The sequence below is a fragment of the Oncorhynchus kisutch genome, linkage group LG4, assembly GCF_002021735.2.
Source record: "Oncorhynchus kisutch isolate 150728-3 linkage group LG4, Okis_V2, whole genome shotgun sequence".
NCBI lineage: Eukaryota > Metazoa > Chordata > Actinopteri > Salmoniformes > Salmonidae > Oncorhynchus > Oncorhynchus kisutch.
The window spans coordinates 16,223,055-16,242,886 of NC_034177.2; the positions used below are offsets into that span (position 1 = coordinate 16,223,055).

The 19,832-nt window shown below is 42.6% G+C and overlaps 1 protein-coding gene across 2 annotated transcripts; it reads right to left on the bottom strand.

The window, feature by feature from the left end:
* Positions 1–776: 776 nt before the first annotated feature.
* Positions 777–13,492, bottom strand: arrdc2 (arrestin domain containing 2). 2 transcript variants are annotated; one of them, XM_020480308.2, is made up of 8 exons: positions 13,334–13,492; positions 12,857–13,117; positions 3,832–3,901; positions 3,402–3,652; positions 3,038–3,294; positions 2,691–2,853; positions 2,416–2,570; positions 777–2,131 (listed from the first exon to the last, which is right to left on the bottom strand). In XM_020480308.2, exons 2-8 carry the CDS (start codon positions 13,113–13,115, stop codon positions 2,078–2,080), a joined length of 1,209 nt encoding a protein of 402 aa, XP_020335897.1. In that variant the 5' UTR covers positions 13,116–13,117; positions 13,334–13,492; the 3' UTR covers positions 777–2,077. The 2 variants fall into 2 exon arrangements, with proteins under 2 accessions (XP_020335897.1, XP_020335896.1); XM_020480307.2 differs by lacking the exons at positions 12,857–13,117; positions 13,334–13,492 and adding an exon at positions 5,114–6,484.
* Between the last annotated feature and the right edge of the window lie 6,340 nt (positions 13,493–19,832).

A 19,832-nucleotide genomic window follows, 5' to 3' on the forward strand; every position in this document is an offset into this window, starting at 1 on the left:
GCTGCAGCCGTATATACGTAGAATTGTTAGATACTGCAGTGTTGGAGCCAGAAAAACAAGCATTTCGCTAAATATGTGTATGTGTATGTGACCAACAAATTATGATTCGATTTGTAAAGCTCACCGCCATTGGACTCAAACTGTGGAAATCTTAACGCTACAGCATACAATAACAATATAGATGGCTGTGTGCTTCCAACTTTTCCTGTTCCATCATGACAATGCCCGCATGCACAAAGCAAGGTAAATAAATGGTTTGTCAAAAATCGGTGGAAGAACATGACTGGCCTCGACATAGCCCTGAGGTCAACCACATCAAACACCTTTGACATTAATTGGAATGCAGACTGTGAGCCAGGACTAATTGCCCAACATGTGCCTGACCTCACTAATGCTCATGGCTGAATGGAAGAACGTCCCCGCAGCAATGTTCCAACATCTAGCAGAAAGCCTTCCCAGAAGAGTGGAGGCTGTTATAGCAGCAAAAAAAGGGTGGGGACCAACTCTATATTAATGCCATGATTGTAGAATGAAACAAGCAGGTGCCCATATACTTTTGGGCATGTAGTGTAGGAGAACAATTAAGATATGTTCAGCAAGCAACCGTGGGGACACTGGTTGAATCAACAGTTTCCATATAACATTTTATTGAAATTGTCTATTCCACGTTGGTTTAACATCTGTGCCCAGTGGGAAGGTTCTCTTTCCTATTTGTCCTTCAAGATAGATGACCGCATGTCACAGAGATCACAATTCCTTGACCGAAAACACAAATATCTGTTTCAGTGTTTTTATTAGAAAAGGGAATTACAAAAACTTTGGCAAGTTCTGTGAATCAACAGCGGCGTTTGTATAAAATACATTCAATTTCAGGTGTGTGCTGCACTGCGCATGACACGTAAGCTGCATTGCTGACCTGAAGTCAGTTCTTTAGTACACTTCAAAGTGACATCTCCAACTTAAGGCTTAATGTAACGCTGAACAAACTTTCTGCAGACGTTTACAGACGGTTGGAAAACAAGGCATCTGGATTGAATCAAACACATAAAACCACATGGCTCTGATATTTCCTCCTGAGCCGTTTCTAAAGCTAATCATTTGAGCTTGCAGCAGCTACAAACACACTTTTCTTCCTCGTGTCACTGTTTCTAAATCAGTCCTAGACTATTTTCTGAGAAAACGTTATGCCCAGGTTTGTGCTATAGCACAAGCTTTTACACAACACTAACTTTTCTCTTGAATTCTTCCACATGCAAAAAACTCAACCGTTTAGTTTTCATCCATTACTGTCAAATTAAGATTCAGAATACATTGAACATCCCCATACAGAGGGCAGCTGCTATATCAGAATCTCTCCTGGAATCATTTCAGTACATTTTCAGATACTACAGGATTCAAGTTCCCTTTTGCATAGTATTACCCGGCTAAATGCCGAAACCTGCCGACTCAACTCCTCCTCACCAAACAGTCTCAGATAAGTGCTTACTTGAATAACAGTAGAATTATTCATCATGATTGAGTCATACTACATGTCACCAGGCAAGGGGGAGTTGGGTATTAAAAGATGAGTTACAGGTGCCTCTTAACACCAAGCCAGCTGATCATTTGCAGATGTTAACTGAAGATATACCATTGCATTCTTTGAGGCCTAGTTATCATCTGCAACTCCAACTCTCCCTCACAAAAAATCAAGTGATCCTCCCCCAATATTTCCCCAAACACAAAACATTTATTGTGTGGGGGTTCATTGATTGGCAGGAGGGGAGACTCGATTTCGTCATCCTGAGTCAGAATCACTTGGGAGGACAGGAACCATGGGAGAAGTTATTTCCTTTTCTTGTTGAACTTAACATGTCCTCCTTTCTTTTTTTTAAAAAGGACTTCATCCACAAGCAGGTCCTGTCGCCTCCATCTTCTTTTCCAGCCTCTCAGTGGTACTCTAAGTCCCTTCCAACAACAGAAGCCACATCTTTGGACTGAGTCACCAGTTTCGGAGAGTAATCCAGGGGAAGACAAATCTCTTCGCTTCGTTTAATTAAATAGGGTCATCGTGTGACGCTCAAGTGGCGCTTATGGTTCAACATGTCATGCAGCGACGTCTCATGTTGAGGGGCTGAGGATTTGGGTCGATCTGCAGGAGCAAAACACAAAGGATTAAGATTCAATGAGTAGCCTAGCGGTTAAGAGCATTGGGCCAGTAACCAAAAGTTCGCTGATTCAAATCCCCAAGCTGACGAGGGGGAATTTTTAAAAATGTATCTGTCGATGTGTCCTTGAGCAAGGCTAACTGCTTCTGTAAATCACTCTGGATAAGAGCGCTTGATAAATGACTAAAATGTAAATTGAGTGATAGAAGTGTAATCAAAGAAGTGCATCCCTATTGTCACAAGAGTACTCCAAGGGGTGCTAGCTCACCTCGCAGTACACCGGAGGAGGTCGGAAGCGGAACTCCTGGACAAAGGCCCTGAGAGGGTGCTCCATAATCCCACTGAGGTCCTCCTCAGGATGGGGGGCCGTAATGTTCCGCTCAGCCTCCTCATCCGTCACCACAGAGCTGTAGTCAGGAGGAGCTGTGTGGGGAGGGAAAGAGGGTACAGATGAGTAAACCATTTTTCCTAAGGTAGGAGATTTTCAGGGGGACCTGGCATTGACACCGCTAAGTCTTGTATTACAATGAGACAGACACTTACGCTCAGGCTGCTCGGGGATGGCCATGCGGAGCCATTCCAGGTTAACACTGTACTGGCTGCTGACGCTGGAGGTGCGGCTACCAAAGGGATGGAGGGGGATGGTGCCCATGACCAGGGGCAGCTCTAGGCACAGCTTGGAGGTCCCAGGAACATCCACACACACCTAGGTGGTGGAGAGGGGAGAAAGCTTTTAGAACTACAGTAACCGACACGTCAGTAGGGGTAAAACTACTACCGACTGATCTCTAATTAGCTTTTCATTATCAATCGGAGGCATATCCTCAACAAGGAAAATCTAATGAATGTGAATGATTTACTTTTAAATTCTGTCTATGGCTTGAACTCACCCTGAGCATGTATTCCACTTTGATGATGCGGCACTGCAGGATGGAGGGCCCGACAGGAGGGATCTTGATGGCGCGGCCTTGCCAGGTCTCCCTGCGCTGGGCGCCCACCACATCACCACTAAGCGTGGCCACCACCGCTTGCTTCTGCTTCATGGTGCCCCGGGCGATGAACGTCTGCGTCTGTGTGATGTAGGCCTTGGGCACCACAGAGCGTGAGGTGGCATTGTCAAACTCAGCAAATACAGGAATCACCTCACCTGGAAGATGAAGAATAGAGGCTGTGAGGTGAGATTTGGTTCAGTTAAAATGCCTTAATGTTCAGTTTTCAGGGCCACTAGGATTAAAAGGTATGATTGGTTCTTACCTGGTGTGTAACCTTTACGATCGATCTTAGCGGTTATTGAAACCTGTCCAAAATTGCGGTACCACACCCGTGCCATCTTGTCTTTTGTGCCAGCTTGGGGAGCCAATAAGGCTGGTGTGTTAATGTCAATGGGCTCGATGACTGTGAACTCCTTCTTGATCTTCCTCACTGTAGCCCAGGGCCTATGCAGCTTCACTTTCACCCAGTAGCGGATGCTGCCATGCTTGCCTTCGAAGGATGTCACCAGTGTCCTGTTGACGCAAAAAATAAAAGAGTTTAAATAAATAAACACAGATTGATTAGACATTAGTTGTTCTTTAATAAGATGAAAGGATTTCATAGGTCCAAATCAAATGCAAATTAACATTTGCCTCCAGTGCATTACTGTATAATAATTCTAAAACCATTCATTCCAGAAAGGGATACTTACTCTTCAGGCAACTGGAAACTAAATGGGAATTCGTGTCTTCCAGCAGAGAGGAGGGTGTGCTCGCCATTATCTGAAGAAAAATGAATAAAATAAGCATTCATTATTTGAAACCACTTCTGATCCACATTGATTACTGAATGAGGGCCGTTTGCTTTCCAAAGCAATGTACTAACTAAAATACATACAGGAGAAATCACTGAGTTTCTTTATTACAATGAACTGCAAATGCAGTTTTCCCTTTTCTCCTTAAACACAAAAGCACCATCACATGCCCTCTATACTGCTGGGTGCTCTTGAATGGGGATTTGCAGTCCCTTGTTTTTCTATATATTATAAAATTTAGGGCTGCATTCAGACAGTAAATTTGGTGTGAATCCAAACTCAATCTAATATGCATAATACTTTCAAATCCTTTGACAAGGTCAAGTGCATTCAGTGGGGTTAAGTACTTTACTTTTACTTAAGTAGCATTTTTTTTTACTTCACTACATTCCTAAAAAAATATGTACTTTTTACTCCATACATTTTTCCTGACACCCAAAAGTACTAGTTACATGTTGAATGCTTAGCAGGACAGGAAAAGGGTCCAATTCACACGCTTATTAAGAGAACATCCCTGGTCATCCCTACTGCCTCTGATCTGGCAGATTCACTAAATACGAATGCTTTGACAGTAAATTATGTCTGAGTGTTTAGTGACCATGGCTATCAATAAATAATTAAATTTAAATTTAAAAAATTTAAAAAATTTAAATTGTGCAGTCTGGTTTGCTTAATATAAGGATATTTTAAATGATTCGTACTTTTACTTTTGATACTTAAAAATATTTCAAACCAAATACTTCAAGCCTGTTACTCAAGTAGTATTTTACTGGGTGACTGTTACTAGAGTCATTTTCTATTAAAAGGTATCTTTACTTCTACTCTCAAGTATGATCATTTTGTGCTTTTTCCACCACTGAGTGCTTAAATTTGAATGAAAACAATTATTTTTCCATGCTGCAAATTTAAACGTTAAAAATAAAATGTGTATATTTCACCTTTAACCAGGTAGGCCAGTTGAGAATTTACAATTGAGAACACCCGAATATAAAAATGATTACAGAATAACTAAGAAAAAAACAAAATACCTTCCCATGAGAGAAACCCTACACAAAACCCAGTTATGTACAATGAAAATACTTTTCTCGAGTAAAATTTGCCCAAGTGGTTTTGCCCAATGAGTTGCATAGCATGGAACACTTCATTGCTTTCATTCACCGATAGAGAGTGAATGACTAACCTGCTTGCAGAAGAACTTCTCTCCTGTTGAGATACTCCACTTCGTCGCTGTAGTTTTGAGTATAGGCAGTACTGGACCCAGCCGAACGAGATTCGGTCCAATGCACTTTCGCAAAACCTTCTGCGTGCAACTTCAACGACTGCACTTTACTTTCACCTGAAAGGTTCAAAACAACTTTTCCAGACACCACGTCCCCACTGCTGAAAACTGGAGGGGAATCGATTTCTGGAGAGTCGAAGACGATGTACAACTTTTTCAATTTGTCGAAAATCATCGTGAGGGTTGTAAGTTCCAAACAGTATAGTTATGTTAAAATGTTATTGTTCCTTGTTCAAGTTGTAAAAGAACGTTTCGGTACTATCTTAATATTATTGTCGCTACACTTGCAAAACAAAACTGATTAAGTAGTCGCGGCCACAGCTCCCTTTTGCACGATGTGGGCTGTCCTAATATATTATGTAAGCCCGCATAGAGGGTAACGGGCTAATAAACATCTTTCCTGGGTGTGGAGCGCTCGAGCAAACGGGGAAAACCGTGCCTGGTGATTGATGGTTACAGGTTCTTAGACGAAAACAGGCTTACTGAGCATGCCCGAAGGCTGCAAAGATCCTCCCATTTGACAAAATATTTTCACATTGCATAATAGTAAAAAGGGTATTTCAGCTTTTGCTCATGCCCATTTTTTGGTATTCTGTACATGTGGTCTATGCATTCATTTCTAGAAAGGGAACATGAGCAACTTGCCAAATATATATTTTTTAAGTCTGTAAATTCCTATAATGAATTATATTTTCATTGTTATTATTAATTAATGCACTGCATTGTTAGGGTGCAGCAAAATGCACACAAGCATTTTGCTGTACCTTTTATACTAGCTGTAAACTTGGTATGTGACGAAAACATTTGATCATAACATTACATTTTTTGCCATTTCATATAGTTTACCACTTCAAGAAACAGTAAGAATAAGGGGAAAGTGCATGAAGATGAATGGTACATTTTATACACATACACAGAACGTATATTGAAGAACAATTAGTTACATGACCTCTAGATTGCAAAATCGGGTAACATCTTGTCCCAAAAAAACTGTTGTTTACCTTTGTTTCCTGAAAGCATGCAGGGTTATATACTGCCACCTTGTGGTGTGAACATGACACATTCTTTATTTATTTTTTTACCTTTATTTAACTAGGCAAGTCAGTTAAGAACAAATTCTTATTTTCAATGACGGCCTAGCTACATGTTCAACAGTCTGGCTTGAATTTCTAAATATATAAAAAGGTGCAAACAGCAGGACTTAATATTTAGCAAATATTTAGCAAATTAAGTCAGAGTTTATTCAAGCAAAAAAAAAAAAAATCGAATAAAAAAAAGTTTATTGCTATGAACACAGTATCCTTATCATCCAGACAACCAAAGACAGTTGTAGTATCAGTACCACTATGAAGTTTCTCAAAACCAGATCAACCAAACTAAAGCATTGATCAAAGCTTCATGTCTTGACGGGAGCAAAACTATTTTGCAAATCCATCTGACCACGGGAAAAAGGGTAAGTTTATATGATATATGAAATAATACAGTATGTCCACAGAATGTTTGCCCTGGAAAGTTTTAGTCCTTTGAAGGTTATAAAATGGCCTAACCATAAAAATAAAACAAATTAATTCCTAATGAAATATCACTTCATAAGCAATTTTACCAATAGATTTAGCATGAGATTCCTTGATGCCCTTCCAGACTCCCTCTGCCTACCCAAGGACGCCAGAGGACAAAAATCAGTTAACTACCTAACTGAGGATCTCAATTTAACCTTGCGCAATACCCTAGATGCAGTTGCACCCCTAAAAACTAAAAAAATTTCTCATAAGAAACTAGCTCCCTGGTACACAGAAAATACCCGAGCTCTGAAGCAAGCTTCCAGAAAATTGGAACGGAAATGGCGCCACACCAAACTGGAAGTCTTCCGACTAGCTTGGAAGGACGGTACCGTGCAGTACCGTAGAGCCCTTACTGCTGCTCGATCATCCTATTTTTCTAACTTAATTGAGGAAAATAAGAACAATCCGAAATTCCTTTTTAATACTGTCGCAAAGCTAACTAAAAAGCAGCATTCCCCAAGAGAGGATGACTTTCACTTTAGCAGTGATAAATTCATGAACTTCTTTGAGGAAAAGATTATGATTATTAGAAAGCAAATTACGGACTCCTCTTTAAACCTGCATATTCCTCCAAACCTCAGTTGTCCTGAGTCTGCACAACTCTGCCAGGACCTAGGATCAAGAGAGACGCTCAGGTGTTTTAGTACTATATCTCTTGACACAATGATGAAAATAATCATGGCCTCTAAACCTTCAAGCTGCATACTGGACCCTATTCCAACTAAACTACTGAAAGAGCTGCTTCCTGTGCTTGGCCCTCCTATGTTGAACATAATAAACGGCTCTCTATCCACTGGATGTGTACCAAACTCACTAAAAGTGGCAGTAATAAAGCCTCTCTTGAAAAAGCCAAACCTTGACCCAGAAAATATAAAAAAACTATCGGCCTATATCGAATCTTCCATTCCTCTCAAAAATTTTAGAGAAGGCTGTTGCGCAGCAACTCACTGCCTTCCTGAAGACAAACAATGTATACGAAATGCTTCAGTCTGGTTTTAGACCCCATCATAGCACTGAGACGGCACTTGTGAAGGTGGTAAATGACATTTTAATGGCATCGGACCGAGGCTCTGCATCTGTCCTCGTGCTCCTAGACCTTAGTGCTGCTTTTGATACCATCGATCACCACATTCTTTTGGAGAGATTGGAAACCCAAATTGGTCTACACGGACATGTTCTGGCCTGGTTTAGATCTTATCTGTCGGAAAGATATCAGTTTGTCTCTGTGAATGGTTTGTCCTCTGACAAATCAACTGTAAATTTCGGTGTTCCTCAAGGTTCCGTTTTAGGACCACTATTGTTTTCACTATATATATTTTACCTCTTGGGGATGTTATTCGAAAACATAATGTAAACTTTCACTGCTATGTGGATGACACACAGCTGTACATTTCAATGAAACATGTTGAAGCCCCAAAATTGCCCTCGCTAGAAGCATGTGTTTCAGACATAAGGAAGTGGATGGCTGCAAACTTTCTACTATTAAACTCGGACAAAACAGAGATGCTTGTTCTAGGTCCCAAGAAACAAAGAGATCTTCTGTTGAATCTGACTATTAATCTTAATGGTTGTACAGTCGTCTCAAATAAAACTGTGAAGGACCTCGGCGTTACTCTGGACCCTGATCTCTCTTTTGAAGAACATATCAAGACCATTTCGAGGACAGCTTTTTTCCATCTACGTAACATTGCAAAAATCAGAAACTTTCTCTCCAAAAATGATGCAGAAAAATTAATCCATGCTTTTGTCACTTCTAGGTTAGACTACTGCAATGCTCTATTTTCCGGCTACCCGGATAAAGCACTAAATAAACTTCAGTTAGTGCTAAATACGGCTGCTAGAATCCTGACTAGAACCAAAAAAATTTGATCATATTATCCAGTGCTAGCCTCTCTACACTGGCTTCCTGTCAAAGCAAGGGCTGATTTCAAGGTTTTACTGCTAACCTACAAAGCATTACATGGGCTTGCTCCTACCTATCTCTCTGATTTGGTCCTGCCGTACATACCTACACGTACGCTACGGTCACAAGACGCAGGCCTCCTAATTGTCCCTAGAATTTCTAAGCAAACAGCTGGAGGCAGGGCTTTCTCCTATAGAGCTCCATTTTTATGGAACGGTCTGCCTATCCATGTCAGAGACGCAAACTCGGTCTCAACCTTTAAGTCTTTACTGAAGACTCATCTCTTCAGTGGGTCATATGATTGAGTGTAGTCTGGCCCAGGAGTGGGAAGGTGAACGGAAAGGCTCTGGAGCAACGAACCGCCCTTGCTGTCTCTGCCTGGCCTGTTCCCCTCTTTCCACTGGGATTCTCTGCCTCTAACCCTATTACAGGGGCTGAGTCACTGGCTTGCTGGGGCTCTCTCATGCCGTCCCTGGAGGGGGTGCGTCACCTGAGTGGGTTGATTCACTGTTGTGGTCATCCTGTCTGGGTTGGCGCCCCCCCCCCCTTGGGTTGTGCCGTGGCGGAGATCTTTGTGGGCTATACTCAGCCTTGTCTCAGGATGGTAAGTTGGTGGTTGAAGATATCCCTCTAGTGGTGTGGGGGCTGTGCTTTGGCAAAGTGGGTGGGGTTATATCCTTCCTGTTTGGCCCTGTCCGGGGGTGTCCTCGGATGGGGCCACAGTGTCTCCTGACCCCTCCTGTCTCAGCCTCCAGTATTTATGCTGCAGTAGTTTATGTGTCGGGGGGCTGGGGTCAGTTTGTTATATCTGGAGTACTTCTCCTGTCCTATTCGGTGTCCTGTGTGAATCTAAGTGTGCGTTCTCTAATTCTCTCCTTCTCTCTTTCTTTCTCTCTCTCGGAGGACCTGAGCCCTAGGACCATGCCCCAGGACTACCTGACATGATGACTCCTTGCTGTCCCCAGTCCACCTGGCCATGCTGCTGCTCCAGTTTCAACTTCCACCTGACTGTGCTGCTGCTCCAGTTTCAACTGTTCTGCCTTATTATTATTATTATTCGACCATGCTGGTCATTTATGAACATTTGAACATCTTGGCCATGTTCTGTTATAATCTCCACCCGGCACAGCCAGAAGAGGACTGGCCACCCCACATAGCCTGGTTCCTCTCTAGGTTTCTTCCTAGGTATTGGCCTTTCTAGGGAGTTTTTCCTAGCCACCGTGCTTCTACACCTGCATTGCTTGCTGTTTGGGGTTTTAGGCTGGGTTTCTGTACAGCACTTTGAGATATCAGCTGATGTACGAAGGGCTATATAAATAAATTTGATTTGATTTGATGATTGAAGTCTACTTTTATACATGTCTGAACACTGAAGTCCAACTACAGTGTATTTGGAAAGTATTCAGACCTCTTGACCTTTTCCACTTTGTTACATTAAAGCATTGTTCTAAAATGGATTAAAAACACACACCTCCCATTCAGACCCTTTACTCAGTACTTTGTTGAAGCACCTTTGGCAGCGATTACAGCCTCGAGTCTTCTTGGGTATGAGGCTACAAGCTTGGCACACCTGTATTTGAGGAGTTTCTCCCATTCTTCTCTGCAGATCCTCTCAAGCTATGTCAGGTTGGATGGGGAGCGTCGCTGCACAGCTATTTTCAGGTCTCTCCAGAGATGTTCGAGCAGGTTCAAATTCAGGCTCTGGCTGGGCCACTCAAGGACATTCAGAAACTCATCCCGAAGCCACTCCTGTGTTGTCTTGTCTGTATGCTTAGGGTCTTTGCCCTGTTGGAAGGTGAACCACCTTCCCAGTCTGAGGTCCTGAGTACTATGGTGCAGGTTTTCATCAAGGATCTCTGTACTTTGCTCTGTTCATCTTTCCCTCGATCCTGACTAGTCTCCCAGTCCATGGCGCTGAAAAACATCCCCACAGCATGATGATGCCACCACCATGCTTTTGAGAGTCCTTTAGGTGCCTTTTGGCAAACTGCAAGCAGGCAGTCATGTGCCATTAAGAATGACGGAGGCCACTGTGTTCATGGGGACCTCCAATGCTGCAGATATTTTTTGTTACCCTTTTCCAGATCTGTGCCTCGACACAATCCTTTGTTGGAACTCTACAGACTATTCCTTCAAATCTAATGTTATTTGTCACATGCGCTGAATACTTTACCCTGAAATGCTTACTTACAAGCCCTTAACCAACAATGCAGGTAAGAAAATATTTACTCAAATAAACTACATAATTATTTTTTTTCAACAATAAAATAACAATGAGGCTATACAGGGGGTACTGGTACCGAGTCAATGTGTGGGGGGTACAGGTTAGTCGAGGTAATTTGTACATGTAGGTAGGGGTAAAGTGACTATACATAGATAATAAACAGCAAGTAGTGGCAGTGTAAAATCAAAAGGGGGAGGGGCAGGTAAATGCAAATAGTCTGGGTGGCCATTAATTGTTCAGAGGTCTTATGTCTTGGAGGGGTAAAAGCTGTTAAGGAGCCTTCTGGTCCTAGACTTGGCGCTCCGGTACCACTTGTCGTGCGGTACCCGAGAGAACAGTCTATGACTTGGGTGACTGGAGTCTGACAATTTTTTGGGCCCTTCTCTGACACTGCCTAGTATATAGGTCCTGGACCTCATGGCATGGTTTTTGTTCTAACATGCACTGTCAACTGTGGGACCTTATATAGACAAGTGTGTGCCTTTCCAAATCATATCCAATCAATTGAATTTACCACAGTTGTAGAAACAGCAAGGATGATCAATGGAAACAGGCTGCACCGCAGCTCCATTTCGAGTCTCATAGCAAAGGGTCTGAATACCTATGTAAATAAAGGTATCTGTTTTTTTATACATTTCTAAAAACCTGTTTTCACTTTGTCATTGAGGTATTGTGTGTAGATTTATAAGCATTTTTTATTTAATTCATTTTAGCATAAGGCTGACAAAATGTAGGAAAAGGGAAGGGGTCTGAATACATTCCAAATGCACGGATTTTTAGGGGGTGTATTTCAACAGATTTCTGTAGAGGCGGTTTACCTAGCTGGGACTCCAGATACAATCTATCAGTTAATTGTTTTTCTATTCATGGAGATCTTCTTGATTTGAAATAACAAACCAAGCCTAATCATAATTTAACATACCTACACATTAAATCTTGAGTACTTTTGGAGGTTCTCTGGAATAACAAAAACCTTGCTTGACAAGTTTGCATGTAAAGAAATGAGGACTTAATTAATATGCAGTATAGTGAAGATGAAGGGTTGGGGGGTGTCCTGTCCCTCAAGCTCCCACGTGTTGTTTTCCCTGTTGCCTGAGAGACAGAGGCACTATTTCTTTTAAACCCCCAGCCCTTTTCAGACAAGCAACTGCCTATGCCTCTTATTGGGCGTCTCCACTCGTACTTCCTTTTACAGAAGTTTATTCTTTCCAAAAGCACTATTCACAGTTGTCTATCAGTCATAATGAAAGAACATATAAAACCCCTAAATCAAGACTGTAAATTGCCATGACTTCCCAGTAACAGGACTGCTCTATTTATTTACCCTGCAGTCTGATGTCCTACACTCAGAGAGAAAAAAGGGGGGGAAAGTGCTATATAGAACCTACAAAGGGTTTTTCAGCTGTCCCCATAGGATAACCCTTTGAAGTACCCTTTTTGGTTCCAGGTAGAACCCTTTCCACAGAAACCCTCTGTGCAAAGGGTTCTACCTGAAACCAAAAAGGGTTCCACTATGGAGACAGCCAAAGAACCCCTTTGGAACCCTTTTTTCTAAGAGTAAATCCAATTCCTATAAGCATGTTGGTGCTACACGTGAGCTTCATTCACACACAACCAAATGTAAAATATTAAGTTCATGCTGTAAAATATTCTCCAGAGTTTCGTGCCTCTAAGAATGTCATTTTCTAATAGGTGTGCATTTTTTTCCCCCGAGGGCCATAAGTAGGGCATGTGTCTTTACTGTGTCCTACAGTAGGCTTGGTGAAATCCAAGATGCACTAGGCTTCTTTTAGAGATAGCTTTTTAAAACACGCAAACAATTAGTCCCATTCATTAGCTCAAAATTAAAAGGAAATCAATATATGCTACACCTTAGAAATAGTTTAACATTGTTGAGAAATAACAAAACAGTTGAACAATGACCAGAGTGCTTTTCCCATGAGAAGACTACTTACCTCGGATGAGATGTTGCCTCTTCCTGAAGTAACTGATCTTGGAGGTGTAGTCGTTGTAAACGGCATTCATGCCTCCACTGCGATTCTCAAGCCAGTGGGCAGTGGCAACCCCTCTTCCAAGGACCTTCATGGAGTCCACTTTCGTATCCCTGCTTAGCTCCAAAACGACCTTTCCGGACAGTATCTCGCTGCTGGCATACACAGCATCGCCCGGTCCATCGAACTCCAGCTTAAAACTTTTGATAGTATTGAAAGTCATTCCTTGGAGGGGAAAAATAAAGATTTTTTTACCACAAGAAAATGTAGCCTGAGACATAAATAACTGAAGGAGCCGAGAATCGTCAATCACGCGATTCTAAAACTCAATATATAAATATATATATATATATATACACTAAATTAAATTACACTGTTTTTAAATAAAATCTTTCACACCAGCTGATCAAAAGTCTGTCAAAGAACGCAAACCAAACCTACCTTCAAAAAAAATGGGAGATGGTGAATTCGAGGTGTCCGGCTGTCTTCGCTGACTGTTATATTTATATTCTACAATGTTTCTACCACATGATTTCGACGCACAGATAGGGCAGGTTCCGTTTACACGCCAATTAGAATAAAGCACATTTGAGTCACGTCGCCCACTCTTGGAGACGAGCGTGGACAGAAAGCGACAACTGCAGAGATATTAGAGAAAGAATGAGATAGGAATCCCATTGGCAATGGATGGAACAACGAAAAATTCCTCATCAGCAGACAGTCAACCAATCGCGTTCACGTTGTCATGTTGCGTCACGCAGTTGATAAGTTAATCGTCACGCAACCCTTTCTCAAAGTCAGGGTATGAGTCGAGAAACCTGCCTATTTTCGTCAAAAGTACGTAATATCACGATTCCAATGTTATACGATATTAGAGAACAAGTTCATTATCTCACATCTCGGATGTGCAATGGTGTACTTCTTGTTTACGAAATTCATGCTAATGTTGTTGTTTTTGAGCTCGGGCCCAATTGACTTCCATTCAATCCATGAAGGAGAGCTCTTCTTGACCCACAAATGCACCGTGCGCCCCATTGACAAAGCACGAAAGCACGGGCAACGTACACAATGAGAGGTACAACAATTCAAATGGAGTTTCCTATCTCCTCAAAAGTATCTGAATACTTTTTTCAGTACGTGCTTGAAATGTAATTGGTTTACGAGATGATTCGCTCATAGATTGCTGTCCAATCCTTCCCTCCCTCATACATGAGTGCACAAATGTATGTCTCATGTCTACATACATATGCAATACGCATCAACCGTATAAGAAATAGATAATGCATTGGATGCATAAGATATCAATGCATGGAATAAATCACATCAAATATTCATATTCATAATAGGTTTAGGTATTAATTTATGAAAATATAGATTAAAATTGAAGAATATTCTCCCATATTTCACATCGGCCACACTCACCCCCTTTTGACCTCTTCCTTTTTCCACAGCAACCAGTGACCCTGGTCAACAGCATCAATCAAACAGTATAGCTTCCGTCTCTCTCCTCGCCCCAATCTGGGCTCAAACCAAGGACCCTCTGCACACATCAACCACAGTCACTCACGAAGCAGAGCAAGGGGAACAACTACTTCTAGGTCTCAGAGCACTGAAACACTATTAGCGCGCACCACCGCTAACTAGCTAGCCATTTCACATCAGCCACATATATACCTGTTACTTGTAGATTTTTCTGACTAGTGCAAAAAAGTTGCTATATAAATGTCCACCTTAAAAAATACATTTAAATTGATAACATCTGATATGTGTTGATGAATTAATGAACTTGGCTATGTTTCCCTTCATGATAACTGGGTCATTGTCCTTTCAGGTGTGTGAAATCAGGTTTGACATATTTAAGTCTAACCACCCACTCACGGTTTTGCTCAACAAGCAGCTCCCAAACATGGCAATCAGCAGCTTGGGTTCAAGGTTATGTTGCTGTTTCGTCATTCTCCTATTTGTTTTTACACATATCATACTTAGTCAGGTGTAAAAAAAAAAGAAAAAAAAGGGAGTAAATCCAAGAACTAAACCTGTCATTGCCCAAACAGACACTAACCTTAGCAACACACTTATTGAATACCACATCATGTCTCATAATACCCATAAAAACTAGCGGTAAAACTCGGAAATGGTTCCAATCCTTTTTTCCACCATACATTTTTCTGTAGGGGATTTTAGAACTACAGTGGGGCAAAAAATTGTGCAAGTTCTCCCACTTAAAAAGATGAGAGGCCTGTAATTTTCATCATAGGTACACTTCAACTATGACAGACAAAATGAGAATTTTTTTTCCAGAAAATCACATTGTAGGATTTTTAATGAATTTATTTGCAAATTATGGTGGAAAATAAGTATTTGGTCAATAATAAAAGTTTCTCAATACTTTGTTATATACCCTTTGTTGGCAATGACAGAGGTCAAACGTTTTCTGTAAGTCTTCACAAGGTTTTCACACACTGTTGCTGGTATTTTGGCCCATTCCTCCATGCAGATCTTCTCTAGAGCAGTGATGTTTTGGGGCTGTTGCTGGGCAACACAGACTTTCAACTCCCTCCAAAGATTTTCTATTTTCTTGACCGCCAGGAGTTCTCGGTTGCTTACGTCGTAGTTCCTCTCTACAGAATTGAGACGATGGGACAGGAAGGCACAGGTATGAAGCTTTTGGTCCTGGGCAGATCGCTGGGACAGGATGGCCCCCACTCCAACATCCGATGCCTCCACCTCAACCACAAATTGACGCGATGTGTCCGAATGGATGAGGATGGGTGCTGTGAACCAATGCTTCAGGTCCACAAAGGCTTTGACAGCAGGAGACCATTTGAATGGTACTTTGAGAGAAGTGAGTGCCGAGAGGGGGGCTGCCAGGGTGCTGTAACCCCAAATGAAATGGCGGGAGACGTCTGCAAATCCTAGGAAACGTTGCAACTGCACCCTGGACGTAGGTTGAGGCCAATCCACAACTGCTTTCACATTTCCAGGATCCATCTGGATATTACCCTCAGCAATGACATATCCCAGGAAAGCGATAGTAGAGCTGTGGCTTTCACGAACAGTTGGTTCTCCCGGAGGCGCTGAAGGACCTGCCTGATGTGAAGAACATGTTCTTGGGCAGACGGGTGAAAAACAGGATGTCATCAAGGTAGACGAACACAAAACAGTTGAGCATGTCCTGAAAGACAGCGGGGGCGTTGGTGAGTCAAAATGGCATGACCTGATACTCATAATGTCCGCTGGCTGTGTTGAAGGCTGTCTTCCACTCATCCCCTTCGCGTACCCGAACCAGGTGGTAGGCATTCTGAAGGTCCAACTTGGGAAAAATGGTGGCCCCCTGGAGAGGTTCAAAAGCCGAAGAGAGGAGTGGTAGTGGGTAACGATTTTTGACAGTAATGTAATTCAGTCCCCGGTAGTCAATGCACGGACGCAGGGTCTTGTCCTTCTTCTCCACAAAGAAAACCCCAAGACAAGAGGAATATGGGTCGATGCAATGAGGAGGAACTGTATGGTCTCACTGTGGTTACCGGAAATCTGTATTTGAATGGGCACAGTACACCTATTGAGTGGCCGTCCAGTGCTCTGGCATCCATGGGAACCGAGAGAGGTTGAATGGGAGTACCTAGCTCAGAAGCAATAGTAGCAACCATAAAACTTTAATCTGTCCCAGAGTCAATAAGCACTCGGAGAGACTTGATTGGTCTCTCCACAGCACAAGCACAAAAGGTGTGCGGGTGATGGGAATTAGGGAACTCCCAGTCTGTCTCACTAAAGTACTTGTACCCACCAGAGACAAAGGTTTCCTAACAGGGCAGGTAGCTATGTAATGTCCTGCCCCTCCACAGTACAGACAACAGTTGTAATTCAGCCTACGTGAGCATTCCCCAACTGATAACCTAGCTCTTCCCAATTGCATAGGCTCAGAAGAATCCAATTCACCAGTCGTAGATAATTCACGTGGGAGCTCGGGTGGCTTTGGATCCTCTCGGGAAAACTGCCTTCGGGAACGTCCGGATTCTTTCAAGGGTGAGAGAGCCATAGAGGGTGAACGAGTGTGCCCAAAGCCAGACCTCCTCTCACTCCTGCGTTCCCTTAAGCGTCCATCAATTTTAATGGTGAGGTGATGAGGGAGTCGAGATCCACCGGCAATTCCCGAGCAGCTAGCTCATCCTTCACCACCTCGGATAATCCGTGAAGGAAGGTATCAAAGAGAGACTCCGGATTCCAGGCACTCTCAGCGGCCAATGTGCAAAAATCAACCGCATAGTCTGCCGCACTACGGGAGTTTTGACATAAATCAAGAAGTTTACTGGCCGCCTCTCTCCCGGATACCAGAGACTCGAATACCTTCCTCACCTCCGCCAATAATTCCTCCAGATGACAACGAAGGGTGTATTGTTTCTCCCGAACAGCAATTGCCCAGGAGAGCGCCCTTCCCGACATTAGAGTAATAATATACGCCATCTTCGATCGGTCTGAAGGGAACGAAGATGGCTGTAGCTCAAAAATAAGCGAGCACTGAGAAAGAAATTCCTGACAGGTACCAGGATCTCCAGAATATCGCTCCGGAGGTGGTAAGCGGGGTTCTCGGGGAACCTGGTTAGGCTGTACCAACTCACCACAAAGGAAAAACAATTCTGAGAGGTTGGGGTCTCTCAGGGATGGCAGACAGTCTATGAGTTAACTCCTTAATAAGCTCCATAGTAGCCTTAAACCATTGGTCGTGGTGCTCTGTCAGAGAACGAAGCACTTCCAGAAGGTCCTGTAACAGCTCCTCATGTCTCCCAATGGTGGCTCCCTGCAGGGAGACAGAATGGCGAAGCTGGTCCAAGTCTGCTGGGTCTGTCATGGCTAGTTCGTACTATCGTGACACAAGGCGAGACCTAGACGCAGACACAGGAGGCAGATGGTTGGAGTTTAAGATGTTTAATAATCCAAAAGGAGTAGGCAAGAGAATGGTCGTGGACAGGCAAAATGCCAAAACCAGTTCAGAGTCCAGGAGGTACAGAGTGGCAGACAGGCTCGAAGTCATGGCAGGCAGAATGGTCAGGCAGGCAGGTACAGAGTCCAGAAACTGGCAAGGGTCAAAACCGGGAAGATTAGAAAAGGAGAATAGCAAAGGCAGGAAAATGGGAAAAAATGCTGGTTGACTTGGGAACATACAAGACAAACTAGCACAGAGAGACAGGAAACACAGGGATAAATACACTGGGGAAAACAAGCGACATCTGGAGGGGGTGGAGACAATAACAAGAACAGGTGAACAGATCAGGGTGTGACAGTGTGAATTGGACCATTTTCCTGTCCTACTAAGCATTCAAAATGTTCAGAGTACCTTTGGGTGTCATGGAAAATGTATGGAGTAAAAAGTACATCATTTTATTTAGGAATGTAGTGAAGTAAAAGTAAACGTTGTCAAAAATATGAATAGTAAAGTACAGTTACCCCAAAAAACGACTTAAGTTGTACTTTAAAGTATTTTTACTTAAGTATTTTACACCACTGGCTAAATGTGGACAGTTCTAACATCTTCAATATGCGCCTCTGAATTCGATAAGAGAGATGCATGCAGTTCCGTTCCCAATGTGCCTGTCTTCATTCACTTAGCCTATTTCTTAGCGGAAATGCCTGTGAGATGGACCTGATCACATGAAAGGCATTGGCTACATCTGAGAGAGCCATGTGAGTGAGAAGTGCTTCAGAGCGCTGCAGCCGGGAGAAGGGAATTATAATTCACCTTGTTATATTCAGCCCAAGAGCACAACGTCCACTTTGGCCACATAAGGCATGGATTTTTAGGGGGCATTACGGCCACACAAGGGGGATGCCGCCGGGAAATTTGATGCCTGGTGAGAATATTACCAAGTGCTTGTAAAATTTGTGAATGAGAGACCAATGAAGTGTGTGCAGCTTGTGACCTTTTTCAAATCATCATTAGAGTCCCATCATGTAGCTATAGAATGTATTAAACATCAAAACATATAGCCCAACAACGTTTGCATCACAACTAAAGTTGCATAAATAACTAACGTTAGTGAGCTAGCTAAAGTTTGCCACCTAGCTACAGTTTGTAACATATCACGTGTTTTTCAAATTCGTAACATAAATACGAATTCTAATCCGTAACATATCATAAGAAATGGGTGATGGACATTCACAAATTAATACATAGTGTAACGACCCTGGGTTTATAAGCGCGGAAATCGACTCTGCCGTTTGAGCATGATTTGTGGCACAGTCGATAGCGTGCCTGGCCTCGGGCTCGAAGGTCTAGGGTTTGAGACCTGCTCCCTGCTGTTTCATTACACTGGTGTCAGAAGTGAGGTCTGGCATGACAATCAACCTGCTCTCTGCCTAATACATAACACACAGCTGTCTGTGCAGGTCGCTACAATACCATATGAAACTTACAATATCATACTAAATAGGGTGTCTTGAATTGATGTACAGAATAATACAAAATCCTCAGATACCAGGTTGTTTAGGGGGCAGGTGCTCAAAATTATTGGATACTGTGTTGATAGGTCACGATGTTCGAATGAGATTTACATGGTTATCAAAACGTCACGCTAGGGTAAATCTACACGAAACACAGCCCTTATTTTAAGTGTTTCTAAAATCCCCTATGGGAAAAATGAATGGTGGAAAACTATTGGAACCATTTCCCTGTTTGACCGTAGATTTTATGAGTATTATGACACCTCCACTGTGGGGTTCTATACGGCAGACTGGGAAAAAAGACACAACCGGTCTCGCAAGGTCCGTACATGGAATATCACAGGCACAACCAGTGCAAGGGGTGTGGGGTAGCGAAGTTTGTGAAGTTGACGAAGACATGCGGCCAGTGGGATCCGAACAACAATTACAAAAAATGTATACAAAAAAACAATTGGGGGGAATTTATACCACCACCCAAAAGGGCACTTTGGAGACTGTTAGTGCA